The sequence below is a fragment of the Pan troglodytes genome, chromosome 1, assembly GCF_028858775.2.
Source record: "Pan troglodytes isolate AG18354 chromosome 1, NHGRI_mPanTro3-v2.0_pri, whole genome shotgun sequence".
Lineage (NCBI taxonomy): Eukaryota > Metazoa > Chordata > Mammalia > Primates > Hominidae > Pan > Pan troglodytes.
Genome location: NC_072398.2, coordinates 44,017,677 through 44,031,022, shown reverse-complemented (window position 1 = coordinate 44,031,022; position 13,346 = coordinate 44,017,677). Strand labels below are relative to the sequence as shown.

At 54.1% G+C, this 13,346-nt stretch overlaps 1 protein-coding gene across 2 annotated transcripts in view; it reads left to right on the top strand.

Moving 5' to 3' along the window:
• Window positions 1-13,346, top strand: part of CNTN2 (contactin 2) — a 34,713-nt gene that overhangs the window by 14,496 nt on the left and 6,871 nt on the right. For both annotated transcript variants that reach the window (XR_001711979.4, XM_016937093.4), the window contains exons 3-19: window positions 162-306; window positions 422-597; window positions 808-903; window positions 1,324-1,533; window positions 1,823-1,922; window positions 3,474-3,649; window positions 4,094-4,230; window positions 4,669-4,798; window positions 6,541-6,691; window positions 6,842-6,969; window positions 7,306-7,481; window positions 8,008-8,128; window positions 8,660-8,818; window positions 9,321-9,470; window positions 11,681-11,751; window positions 12,017-12,251; window positions 12,616-12,728. Coding sequence is in view for 1 of the 2 variants with exons in the window: in XM_016937093.4 (XP_016792582.1) it covers window positions 162-306; window positions 422-597; window positions 808-903; window positions 1,324-1,533; window positions 1,823-1,922; window positions 3,474-3,649; window positions 4,094-4,230; window positions 4,669-4,798; window positions 6,541-6,691; window positions 6,842-6,969; window positions 7,306-7,481; window positions 8,008-8,128; window positions 8,660-8,818; window positions 9,321-9,470; window positions 11,681-11,751; window positions 12,017-12,251; window positions 12,616-12,728 (2,474 nt within the window). In the remaining variant the exon portion in view is untranslated. The remainder of the gene's footprint in view (window positions 1-161; window positions 307-421; window positions 598-807; window positions 904-1,323; window positions 1,534-1,822; window positions 1,923-3,473; window positions 3,650-4,093; window positions 4,231-4,668; window positions 4,799-6,540; window positions 6,692-6,841; window positions 6,970-7,305; window positions 7,482-8,007; window positions 8,129-8,659; window positions 8,819-9,320; window positions 9,471-11,680; window positions 11,752-12,016; window positions 12,252-12,615; window positions 12,729-13,346) is intronic.

Here is a 13,346-nt window from a genome sequence, read left to right as displayed (position 1 = left end):
GTGCTCAATAGCCCTACGTGGCTAGTGGTTACCACATTGAACAGTGCAGAAAATGGGACATTCCCATCATCAGAGAAAGTTTTACTGGACAGCACAGCCCAAGAGGCCAGGCTCCAGCCAGGCCAAGGCTCTGAGGCATCTGGTGGTGTCATCACCTGCAGCTTGGAGTTCAGCCCTGGGATCCCAAACCACCTTCGGGCCTGTCTTTGAAGACCAGCCCCTCAGTGTGCTATTCCCAGAGGAGTCCACGGAGGAGCAGGTGTTGCTGGCATGCCGCGCCCGGGCCAGCCCTCCAGCCACCTATCGGTAAGGCCTCTGCAGTGGGTGCTGGGAGGCCCTGGGCAGCCGTTGAACTTTCCCTCTCATCAGCCCTGCCACCAGGCAGGACTCAGAGGTCCCCTTCCTCTGTCCCCTGCTGCAGGTGGAAGATGAATGGTACCGAGATGAAGCTGGAGCCAGGTTCCCGTCACCAGCTGGTGGGGGGCAACCTGGTCATCATGAACCCCACCAAGGCACAGGATGCCGGGGTCTACCAGTGCCTGGCCTCCAACCCAGTGGGCACCGTCGTCAGCAGGGAGGCCATCCTCCGCTTTGGCTGTGAGACCCGCGGGGAACCAAGACACTTTGGGGGAGGGGGAGGGGGGCTAGGAGAAATTACTGAGAAAGGATAAGTGACACCCTCAAGCCGGGCCTTCCTGACCTCACATGACATGCCTTAGTGAACTGCTGCTTCTCCGTGAAGGATGAGTCGGGGAGGGGCTCGCAGGCCAGGAGGACAGTGCCTGAGCCCCTGGTCTCTGCCTCCAGTTCTGCAGGAATTCTCCAAGGAGGAGCGAGACCCAGTGAAAACTCATGAAGGCTGGGGGGTGATGTTGCCCTGTAACCCACCTGCCCACTACCCAGGTGAGTCCAGACCTGGGGCCAGGGTTAGAAAGGGCACAGGAAGGGCTTCCAGATGCTTGGCAGAGGAAGGATGGAATAAAAGGAGACCCCTGGAAATGACCCTTAGAAGCACCCATCCCTGGGACCCTAACTTTAAATGATCTGTGTTTCCTTTATAGGTCTGTCATTTTCCATCGTTGTGCCCTGCTTCCGCCTTCAAACTGGGTGGCCCCTGAGGGCTGCGATCCCTGGCAGACTTAGCGCTCCCTGAGGGCAGGAATAAAGTCGCTTCTTCCCTCTAGGTCTCCCCTTAGCCCCAGTTCAGAGCATGGTGGCTGTCAGGACAGGGCTTGCAGAACCGCACCAGCATGCTGGGGTCCCACCCAGAGTGGCCCTGTTAGCCCAGCACCCCCTGGTTTCCTCAAACTCCTCACATCCTAGGCTTGTCCTACCGCTGGCTCCTCAACGAGTTCCCCAACTTCATCCCGACGGACGGGCGTCACTTCGTGTCCCAGACCACAGGGAACCTGTACATTGCCCGAACCAATGCCTCAGACCTGGGCAACTACTCCTGTTTGGCCACCAGCCACATGGACTTCTCCACCAAGAGCGTCTTCAGCAAGTTTGCTCAGCTCAACCTGGCTGCTGAAGGTCAGGCTTGGCCAGGCGTGGCTGGAGGGAGGGAACTGGAAGAGTCAGCGGGCATTGGGAAAAGGGTTTTTCCTTTGGAGATTGGAAGATCAGCTTGCAGGGCACTGATTCCAGGCCCTGGACCCCCAGATCCTCCTGCTTCAAATCCTGAGGCCCTTGCCCCAGGCCTCAAGGAGATTCCACACAGCTGCCTAGACAGAGTTGGCTCTGAAAGGTGCTGAGATCCCATGCACGGGAGCACCTGACCTGGAGTCATCTGCATCTGATTTGTAAAACCCTCTCTCCCCAGATACCCGGCTCTTTGCACCCAGCATCAAGGCCCGGTTCCCAGCAGAGACCTATGCACTGGTGGGGCAGCAGGTCACCCTGGAGTGCTTCGCCTTTGGGAAGTGAGTGTGAAGAGGGAGGGGAAGCAGGGCACGGTCTCTCGGGGGCACAGGTGACCCCAGGGTGAGGGCAGGCAGAGTCAGGGCTCTTATCTTGGTGTCCCTCACAGGGTCTAGCAAAGTACTGGGCACACAGTGGGTATCGACCACCACTCACTGGACAGTAACTCTGTGGGTGAGGCATCGCATATGCCAGGGGCCTTCCATGGCCAGGATCACTTGGTCTTCCAGCAGTGCATGGCAGGCTCAGACAGCTTGAGTAACACCCAGGGCTGGAGGCAGGCAGCACAGTGTACAGACTCCAACCCTGTCTGTCTCATTCAGATCCCAGCTCTGCCACTCGCAGACCTTGGGTAAACTGCCTAACCTCTCTGTGCCTCAGTTTCTTTATGGTGGTGATAATAGTACCTACCTCATAGGGTTGTCATGAGGATTAAATCAGTTCATATATGTGAGATACTTAGAACAGTGCCTGGAATTTAGTTAAGTGTTCCGTGAATGTTAACAGTGATCTATTTGAGAATAGCAGCAGAAAGTGTTCTCTTTCTCGTACTCCTAGAAGAAGGATTCTCTAGAACAGGGCTAAGCAAATAGCAGGTGCTCAATAAATGTTTGTAGTATGAAAGAAAGAATGTGATTTGTACTTTGGCCCCCTCCTCCCTCAACTATCTCCTATGGTTACCTGGGAGAATCTCTGCCTTGTGGGAAGTTTTGGGCTTCCAGAAAATCCACATGAAAAGCATGTGGAAGGGGGGCCAGGTGCGGTGGTTCATGTCTGTAATCCCAGCACTTTGGGAGGCTGAGGTGGGAAGATCATGAGGTCAGGAGATCGAGACCATCCTGGCTAGCACGGTGAAATCCAGTCTCTACTAAAAATACAAAAAAAACTAGCCAGGTGTGGTGGCAGGTGCCTGTAGTCCCAGCTGCTCGGGAGGCTGAGGCAGGAGAATGGTGTGAACCCGGGAGGCAGAGCTTGCAGTGAGCCGAGATTGCCCCACTGCACTCCAGCCTAGGTGACAGAGCGAGACTCCGTCTCAAAAAAAAGAAAAAAAAGAAAAGCATGTGGAAGGGGAATATATTAACCCATTAAAACTGATACCTCAGTCCGTTTTAGTGCACAGATTACTACTAACTAAAGTCCCTTTCAAAGTAGGGGCAAGGCCTGCCCTGTAGAGGCAACGGAAAAGAGAACCCGTAAAGACCCAGGTCACAGGCCACTGTGGCGGAGGGCAGACCCAGAGGCATGGTGACCAGTGCGGGAGAGGGCAGGCCAGCTTCAGGGTGCAGACCCCGCAGAAGCCCAGCTTCACTGGCTACAGGGTTGTTGCAGGGGGGATGGGTAGAGCAGCCCTGCCTCTTGCCCCTTCCCTGCGTGTGCTCCGAGCCTACCTGGGAGAGGAGAGTGAGGATCAGCCAGAAAGCACCCTTTCTCCCTCTGTTCCTCCCAGGCCCAGCATCTCAGGAGGGCCTGAGAGTCTGGGTATGAGGAGCTGCGGGCACTGGAGGGGTAGGCCCAGCTCAGCCCACACCCTCTGGCTTTGTCTCTCCTGCCAGCCCTGTCCCCCGGATCAAGTGGCGCAAAGTGGACGGCTCCCTGTCCCCGCAGTGGACCACAGCTGAGCCCACTCTGCAGATCCCCAGCGTCAGCTTTGAGGATGAGGGCACCTACGAGTGTGAGGCGGAGAACTCCAAGGGCCGAGACACCGTGCAGGGCCGCATCATCGTGCAGGGTACAGAGCCAGGGACACCTTCTCCGCCCCTCCCGACCCCCCTTCCCGCCTTCACCCTTGTCCCCAAGGAAACAGACCCAAAAGTCAGGGAGGAGACTGGGAGGCCCCCTGCATGAGCCTGCTTGCCCTAGGACTGCACTGAGTCTGGGACCAGAGGAGGCTAGTGCTGTGGTCACCTCAGAGCTTCAGTCAGGGGTGCAGAAAGCACACAGGAGGCTCCAGAATGATTTAAGTTGCAAAAGCAGCCACTGGCACAACCACAGAGTGCCAGCTTTCTTGTGCCTCCTTCTTCCTGCCCCCTCCTCTTTGTCCTCTCCATCTCAGAATGCTCATGGCGCCCTCTGCTGTCTGGCACAGGTACTGCTGCCCTGATTTTCTGTTCCTTTTAATGAGCTGGAAGCTCCTCCTAGCTCATACCAGGTTTTCTTTTCCGGGCTCCCACAGCTCAGCCTGAGTGGCTAAAAGTGATCTCGGACACAGAGGCTGACATTGGCTCCAACCTGCGTTGGGGCTGTGCAGCCGCCGGCAAGCCCCGGCCTACAGTGCGCTGGCTGCGGAACGGGGAGCCTCTGGCCTCCCAGGTAGGAGACATGGGGCTTCCCCCCACACATCACAACTGTCCTCTGCTCACTTGGTTCCCTCCCCCGCCCAGAACTTCCCCTGCACCACTAGTAGCCCCTCTGGGCTAATTAGGGTGTCACAGGGTGGTCCTAGGACGACCTAAGGACTTCTTCCCATCCCAGTCCCACTGTCACAGGCTAGGCCTGGATCCAGGCACAGTTCAGCCACAAAAGAAGTGATGTGGTCCTGACTGGGTCACCTCACCCTTCCAGCTTTGGGGAGGCCTGGGTAATCTGCATCCTGAGGTTCCAGGCAGCCCTGAGGTAGGACTGGACATATGAGCCATATCCTCTAGGGATTATCAGCCTAGAGTCTCCACTGCTCCCACCCCTGCCAACCCCTCCTCCCTGTGGCTCCCGTGGTCCTGATCCCCCTGAGCTCTGGGCTCTTCTGCACAGAACCGGGTGGAGGTGTTGGCCGGGGACCTGCGGTTCTCCAAGCTGAGCCTGGAGGACTCGGGCATGTACCAGTGTGTGGCAGAGAATAAGCATGGTACCATCTACGCCAGCGCCGAGCTAGCCGTGCAAGGTAAGGGGCCCAGGGAGGCAGGGGACATCCCAAGGACATGCATATGGTGGCTTTCAGAGCTCTGAGTTTAGGTGTTTCCAAACACACATGCATATACCCTGTGGCCATTTTCCTTGGTTTTCCAACAGTTTCTAAGTAGGAGAACTCAGAGATTTAAGAAAGGAAATGAGACACAGGGTTGACAGCTGCCAGAGGGCAGGGTCTCTGACTTGTTCCATGTCTGGCACACAGTAAATGTTTGCTGCAGTGAGTGAAAAAAACAGAAACCAAATCAATCAGATTTGTGTAACCCAACCCTTTCAGCTATGTGAGCTTTGGCAAGTTACTTAGTGTTTCTGTGTTTCAGTTTCTTGATTATAAAATATAGGCAATAATAGTCCTGCCCTCCTGGGCTGCTGTATGGAACAAGTGAGATGAAAGAGGTACAGCATAAAGGGCCTGCCCACCATACAGCAGGTGCCCGGGAAATGTGAGCCAGTGCTAATATTTAGTTGTGTGACTTGAGCTCACTGAGCCTCAGTTTCCTCATCCATAAAATGGACACAGTGATACCCACCACATCAGGTTTTAGTGAAGCTTTGCTAAGAAGCATTCATTCGTTCCTTCATCCATTCAACCACTACTTACTCAACACTGCACAGGGGATGAATATAAAAGATACGGTCTCCGCCTTTAAGTAGCTTACAATCCAGTAGAGGGAAAGGGACAAATAAACCCCAAATCAAACAATTAAATAATTTCAGCTAGCCATCAAATATAGTATAAAGAAAATCCAGGCAGGGTGCAGTGGCTCATGCCTGTGTAATCCCAGCACTTTGGAAGGCAGGGGTGAGTGGATCTCCTCAAGCTCAGGAGTTCGAGACCAGCCTGGGCAACATGGTGAAACCCCATGTCTATGAAAAACACAAAATTTAGCCAGGCATGGTAGCACACACGTGTAGTCCCAGCTACACAGGAGGCTGAGGCAGGAGAATCACTTGAGCCCTGGAGGCAGAGGCTGCAGTGAGCTGAGATTGTGCCATTGCACTCCAGCCTGGGCAACACAGCAAGACTTATCTTTAAAAAAAAAAAAAAGAAGAAGAAAGAAAAGAAAAGAAAAAGAAAGAAAGAAAGAAAGAAAAGAAAACCCAGTAGAGTGATGGGCGTGAGATGGGCCTGTTAGGTGGGGTGGTCAGAGAAGTCCTCTCTGAGGAAGTCTCATTTAGACTGTGACCTGAATGTTAAGAAGCCAGCCGCGTGAAGATCTGGGGAATTTCCAGGCAAGATTTACAGCAAGTGCAAAGCTCTGGAGGCAGGAAAAGACTTCACAACTTCAAAAGAGAGAGAGAGAAAAAAAAAAGGCTAGGTGATTGGAACATAATGAATGGGGGATAGAGTGGAGCAAGATGCGATTGGAAAGGTGGAGACTTATTTGTGAAGAGCCGGGCTTCACTGAGTGTGAGTTGAAAAAGCTGTTCATTCCCAACTGGGTGGAGAAAAGATTGTAGAAGGAAGGTGCAGAAACAGGAAGACTGATGTGGGGTGGCAGGGGTGGTGGTGAGGGGCGGAGCGGGGCGCGTTGTCAATAGTCCAGGCAGGAGATTTGATAGCTTAGGCCAGAGAAAAAAGGGCTTTGTTCTGGATGCATTCTGGAAGAGGTGCTAATAGGAGTCACTCATGGCGTGGCCTCAAAGGGCACGCCAAGTAACGTCTTAATCAAGGGTGACAGTACTTTTCTCTGTGGCTCTCCCCTTTCCTTCTAGCACTCGCCCCTGACTTCAGGCTGAATCCCGTGAGGCGTCTGATCCCCGCGGCCCGCGGGGGAGAGATCGTTATCCCCTGCCAGCCCCGGGCAGCTCCAAAGGCCGTGGTGCTCTGGAGCAAAGGCACGGAGATTTTGGTCAACAGCAGCAGGTACCACCCACACCCCACCCTGCACAGTTCCTGCTCCTCCTCATTCTCCATGGAGGCCAATTCCCCTCCTGTGACAACAGTCACAGGAGTTGGCCAGCCCCAGGGACAACCATGCCTGAGTTGGCCACATCTGCCTTGTCCTTGCCACAGAGTGACTGTAACTCCAGATGGCACCTTGATCATAAGAAACATCAGCCGGTCAGATGAAGGCAAATACACCTGCTTTGCTGAGAACTTCATGGGCAAAGCCAACAGCACTGGAATCCTATCTGTGCGAGGTGAGGGCTGCCATGTGGGTAGGCCGGGGGCTCAGCCTCCTCAGGGTACTGTCCTCCCCATCATCCTGCTCCTGTGTCCACATTGCTCCTAGTTTGGTGTCAAGGCCACCCCAGGATTCAGTTTTGCTTGGGACCACCCCCTGGCCACCACTGAGACTCTGGTCATGCCTCCCTGCCTGCCACACACTCATGCAGTCCTGGGCAGTTGGGACCTGTGGGTCACACCACCTCTTCTCTTTGCTGGGCCTTAGGACAGAGCCTCTCAGCCTGCCCTGCAGACCCGGCCTGGGCCCATTTCCTCCCCCATCCACCCAAGGGCCTTGTTTTTCTTGGCAGATGCAACCAAAATCACTCTAGCCCCCTCAAGTGCCGACATCAACTTGGGTGACAACCTGACCCTACAGTGCCATGCCTCCCACGACCCCACCATGGACCTCACCTTCACCTGGACCCTGGACGACTTCCCCATCGACTTTGATAAGCCTGGAGGGCACTACCGGAGAACTAATGTGGTGAGACCTAGGGCCAGAGCCCCATGGCTTCTCCCTCCTTCTAGAGAGACAGGGGCCCCAAGATGTCCTTAGCCATCCCCACCTTTAAGAAACCCATAGCCTAAGCGTCCCCATTCCCTCAGGCCCACACATGGCAAGCTCATCCTTGGATGAACAGCCGACCTTCCTGGATTCCACCCAGGGACCATGCATTTAGGAGAGGGTTAGGGACAAACCTGGAGTTGTGGGCAGCCACCAAGACACTCCCACTACTGTTCTTGTTAGCCTGCCCCCTAGGGCAAATGATATTATTAATGTGGACAGTCATTGACTGTCTCCTGAAACAAACTTTGTTGTTTAGTCCCCAGTGGTTCTAAGTGATGAGTCGTGATTCCTCCCATTGAACAGACAGGAAAACTGAGATCCAGTGGGGTCCATGGATGTCATGGAGTAGGGGACTCCCAAGCCCTGCCTCATGTCTCATGGCCTGCTGCACTGGTCAGGGCCGGTGGTCTGACCTGCTGCCCCTAACTGTCCCCGTGTGCAGAAGGAGACCATTGGGGATCTGACCATCCTGAATGCCCAGCTGCGCCATGGGGGGAAGTACACATGCATGGCCCAGACGGTGGTGGACAGCGCGTCCAAGGAGGCCACAGTCCTGGTCCGAGGTGAGGGGTTTCCCACCTCTACCCCTACCCCAACTCCCTTAAAGCCCAGCTGGGCTGTTCTGACCTGCTCGCCCCATCTCCCCTCCCTTCCCTCAAAGCTGCGGGGAAGGGCTTCTGGCGGAACTCCTGTGAGCTGGATATACCCTGTGGTTCTTCACAGGTCCTAAATGATCAGGACATTTTTCTTCCAAAGTCAAAGTTTAAAAAATCCACTCCTAAACACATCCCAAGACAGGAGTGCTTTACTGAGCCCTGAAGTTTTCAAAGCCTAGTGCTGGGAGATCTATGCACCTCTCCATGTGACAGCCTCTGTGAGCTCCCCCAGCCTTGAGACACACCCCTCCATCCTCCAACTGGCACCCGCCCCAACTGCCCACACCCCTTGCCCACCCTCCCGCCTGGGTGTGTGTTCACTGCGCCCTCTGCTGCCCTGTCTTGGTACTGTACCAGCTCAAGCCTGGCTGGGAGGAGGTTGGCTCAAATTGGAAGCTGCCCAATTCTGACCCACTGTGCTCTGACCTCTTGGTGCAGGTCCGCCAGGTCCCCCAGGAGGTGTGGTGGTGAGGGACATTGGCGACACCACCATCCAGCTCAGCTGGAGCCGTGGCTTCGACAACCACAGCCCCATCGCTAAGTACACCCTGCAAGCTCGCACTCCACCTGCAGGGAAGTGGAAGCAGGTTCGGACCAGTAAGTGTGAGCCCCACCTGGGTCAGTGCTGATAAGGCTCGACTGGGTGTAGGAGGTGGAAAGGGTCAAGGTTTGGGGATCGGGGTCTGAGGGCCAGGGCTGAGCCTGGAGCTTCAAAAAGGGACAAGATCTGTCCTCTGCCAGCAGAGAGCATGCAGGCAGGCAGGAAGACAGTCACACAGAAAGTAGGAGAGTCGGGAAAGAGTTAGAAGAGGAGGCGCTTGGTCTATGCCCTTGAAGAATTGGTAGGATTGTTACTGGAGCAATGAAAATATTCGTGGGGACATAGGGGCGTAGGCGTGCACACAGCATTGGCAGAGGCACCAAGATAGGGAAATTGAGTAGTTTTTCAATCATTTCTGAAAAAGGTACTGAGTGCTTAGTATATGGCAAGTACCGAAGTGAGGGCTGGGTAGATAAGGGGTGATTCAGGCCAGTGCCTGCCCTCTGCACCCAGATGAATAAGCGAATGCTGGAATATGGACTCCCTGGTGCCTTGCAGATCCTGCAAACATCGAGGGCAATGCCGAGACTGCACAGGTGCTGGGCCTCACCCCCTGGATGGACTATGAGTTCCGGGTCATAGCCAGCAACATTCTGGGCACTGGGGAGCCTAGTGGGCCCTCCAGCAAAATCCGGACCAGGGAAGCAGGTGAGAGTCCTGTGTGTCCCAAAAAGCTATCATCAGGGCAGAGACCCTGGCACCACTTATAGGGAATGCCAAGCCAGCCGTAATTATGCTGAGTTCCAACCCTGCTCACAGGGTTCAGACTCTCACAAAACAGAGGAGGACAGAACACCAAGTTGGGACCAGGGCCACTGCATGGACAAACCATCTAGTCCAAACTCCTCATTTAAAAACTGGCCAACCTTACAACTGCATGTGCATCTATAATTTTTTTAAGTTTAATTTTTAAAAGTGGAAAAACCAAAGTTCGGAGAAAGGAAGAGTCACATTGACAGAGCTTGGACTTGAACCCAGGACCATGGGGTGGTAGACAGATGTCTTCCTGGAAGAGTATGCACTACAGAAATCAGTTAATGCTGGCTGGGCACAGTGGCTCAAGCCTGTAATCCCAGCACTTTGGGAGGCCGAGGCGGGCAGATCACCTGAGGTCAGAAGTTTGAGACCAGCCTGGCCAACATGGTGAAACCCCGTCTCTACTAAAAATACAAAAATTAGCCAGGTGTGGTGACACACACCTGTAAATCCCAGCTACTCGGGAGGCTGAAGCAGGAGAATCGCTTGAACCCGGGAGGTGGAGGTTGCAGTGAGCCAAGATTGCACCACTGCACTCCAGCCTGGGCGACAGAGCGAGACTCCATCTCAAAAAAAAAAAAAAGAAAAGAAAGAAAAAATGGAAATCAGTTGATGTGAAAGATGTGTGTGTGTTCTGTGCAGGGGGCTAGGGAAGCAGCCAGTGTCTCCAAGCCTTTAGATGGTTTCTTTGGGAGCAGATGGAATGAATAACCTGCCCACAACCCTCAGCAAAAAGCGTGTGGGTGTCAGAACTTGAGTGGGGAAGGAGGGGGAGAAAGGAACCCAGGAGAGAGTGGGGGAGGCACAGGCTCCAGTCAGCATCTGCTGAGAGGCTCCTGCCCATCTCCGAGCCATTCGCAGGGGAAGGCCTGGAATGAGAGCCCGGGGATCCTGGGACCAGGAGCATAGATTAAGGACCCTGCCTCACCTCCTCTACAGACCTGTTGCACTGGATGTGTAGTGAGGGTCCACCTTCTTGTCTGCCTGAAACATGTTCTCCTACATGCCCCAGACTGACTCTCCAGGCCCTTTTTCTAGAATCACTCAACATTTTTAGCTGGTACCTCTCCTGAGTAAGAAATTCCAGAGGCAGCACTTTCTTTGATTGATCCTGAACTTCTTGGAGGGTCAAATGTGGAGAAATGAGGGGACTCCTTTATTCTATTAATAGTATCCCAGGAGCTGAGGAGCACAAAGACAGCTGTGATGCAAAGGAAACATAATGGGCTTTAAAATGAGAAGGGCTGAGTTCAGATTCTACCTGTGCCATGTATTAACTGTGTGACCTTAGGCAAGTTGATTAACTGCTCTGGGCCTCAGTCTTTCCACCCTGAAAAGGGCAATAATAACACCCACCTCACAGGATCAAATGGCCAATGTGTTTAAGTACCTCTTGCAAATTACACGGTCCTAAACTATTGTCATCAGAAGCAAATGAAAAATCTCCAGCTGCTGGATTCTCTGCGGAAATATTTTGACCCCCAGCCAAGTTACTTTCTGCCAAGCTGCAGGAGCTGATGAAATAAATTCCTGTTTTAATATCAGCCTTGTTTAATACTAGAGACAATTAGGAGATTAAATCTGCAACAAAAAGAAAAATAGATAATATATCACCCTGGAGCCCAAAAGTAGTTTGTTTTGTTTGTTTGTTTGTTTGCATTAACTGCAGTTCTGGGTTATTTATTCCCCTTATTTTAAAGCGAATGAGAGTTGGTCTCTGTGATTTAGTTTAAGTTGATGGAGTAAGGAGGACAATGATCATGTGTGCATCATCTGCTCTATACTAACCACCGTCTTGTCTAATTTCATTCTCATTATGGCCTCTGAGAGAAACATGATTATCTTCATGGAGAAGAGAATCAGAGGCTCAGAAAGGTTAAGTAACTTGCCCAGGGAAGCACAGCTAGTAAATGGCAGAGGTGGGATTTGATTTCAGGACTGCCTGACTCCAAAGCCTATGTTCAGAGGGACCACTGGGGGGCAAACCCAGGGCCCAGTTGAAGGGGTTCCCATCTTACGATGCTCTACAGGCACAGGCTCAGGGCTTTCATTTTTTCCTTGCTCATTAACAAGCCATATCGGTGTCCCTTGGCGCTTGACAGCCCCCTCGGTGGCACCCTCAGGACTCAGCGGAGGAGGTGGAGCCCCCGGAGAGCTCATCGTCAACTGGACGGTAAGCTGCAAGGGTCAGATGTCCTCCTCCTCCTCCCTGACTCCTCTCCCGCTTGAGCAGCTGCAGAAAGGACCACTGCACAGCTCTGACTCAAACGCGGATAACTTCCTGTCCCCCTTCCACGCACCCGCTGCCCCTTACGCGAATCCACGCTGCAGGCGTAGGCGTCCAGGGCCGCTACTCTTGGCAAAGGTTGGGTGGGGCCAGGGAACGGGCAGGGACACATGCCGCGGACCCTCGCCCATGCCACGCTCTTGCCCCTCAGCCCATGTCACGGGAGTACCAGAACGGAGACGGCTTCGGCTACCTGCTGTCCTTCCGCAGGCAGGGCAGCACTCACTGGCAGACCGCCCGGGTGCCTGGCGCCGATGCCCAGTACTTTGTCTACAGCAACGAGAGCGTCCGGCCCTACACGCCCTTTGAGGTCAAGATCCGCAGCTACAACCGCCGCGGGGATGGGCCCGAGAGCCTCACTGCACTCGTGTACTCAGCTGAGGAAGGTGGGCTGCCCCCGGGCCCACTGCTCGTCCCTACCCCAGCCACTTGTCCACAGGGATGTGGGGTGGGGGAACGCTACTCATCTCCCAGCTCAGTTCCATAGGAGGAGGTTGAGAGGACACCTGGGTTCCACACCATTGGCCTCACTTCCAGCTCTTGCTACCTTGTCTCCCTTCGGGGTTAGGAAAAGGGAGGCTCTCTGGGAATAGAAGTGGGCCCTGGAGCATTGCTTGGGGGGCTCCCACTCGGCCTTCATCCTGAAGGCTTTCCTCCAAAATCTTAAGCAAAGGCAATCCTGGTTGGGGGCTGCTCTGCAGGACACAGGGGGGCCCTGGGAATCCAAACCCATTCTGTATTGGTCCCCAGAGCCCAGGGTGGCCCCTACCAAGGTGTGGGCCAAAGGGGTCTCATCCTCAGAGATGAACGTGACCTGGGAACCCGTGCAGCAGGACATGAATGGTATCCTCCTGGGGTATGAGGTGAGCACCAACCTGGGGCTTGGGAGAGGAAGGGGTGCTGGGGCTTCAAAGCCAGGTGGGAACAACTCACAGACCACTAATCATTCCTCCTGGCGTCCCTGGTTCGCTGACATGGCAAACTGAGCATCCAGTCTATGTAGCACTGTGAATGCAAATTTCACTAAGACCCCATGGCAGGCCAGGCGCGGTGGCTCATGCCTGTAATCCCATCACTTTGGGAGGCTGAGGCGGTAGATCTCCTGAGATCAGGAGTTTGAGACCAGCCTGGCCAACATGGTGAAGCCCTGCCTCTACTAAAAATACAAAAATTAGCTGGGCATGGTGGCCCATGCCTGTAATCCCAGCTACTCAGGAGGCTGAGGCAGGAGAATCGCTTGCGTTCAGGAGGCAGAGGTTGCAGTGAGCTGAGATTGCGCCACTGCACTCCAGCCTGGGTGACAAAGCGAGACTCCATCTCAAAAAAAAAAAAAAAAAAAAAGACCCCATGGCTTATGCCCATTGGGGAAGACAGACCCTGGAGGCAGCCTTAAAGTAAATGCTTGGCTAGAGCCAGCATTGGAAGCTGGGAGGGTAGAAGGAACAGGTTCTGGGAAGGGGCATGGCCTGCCCCTTTCATCC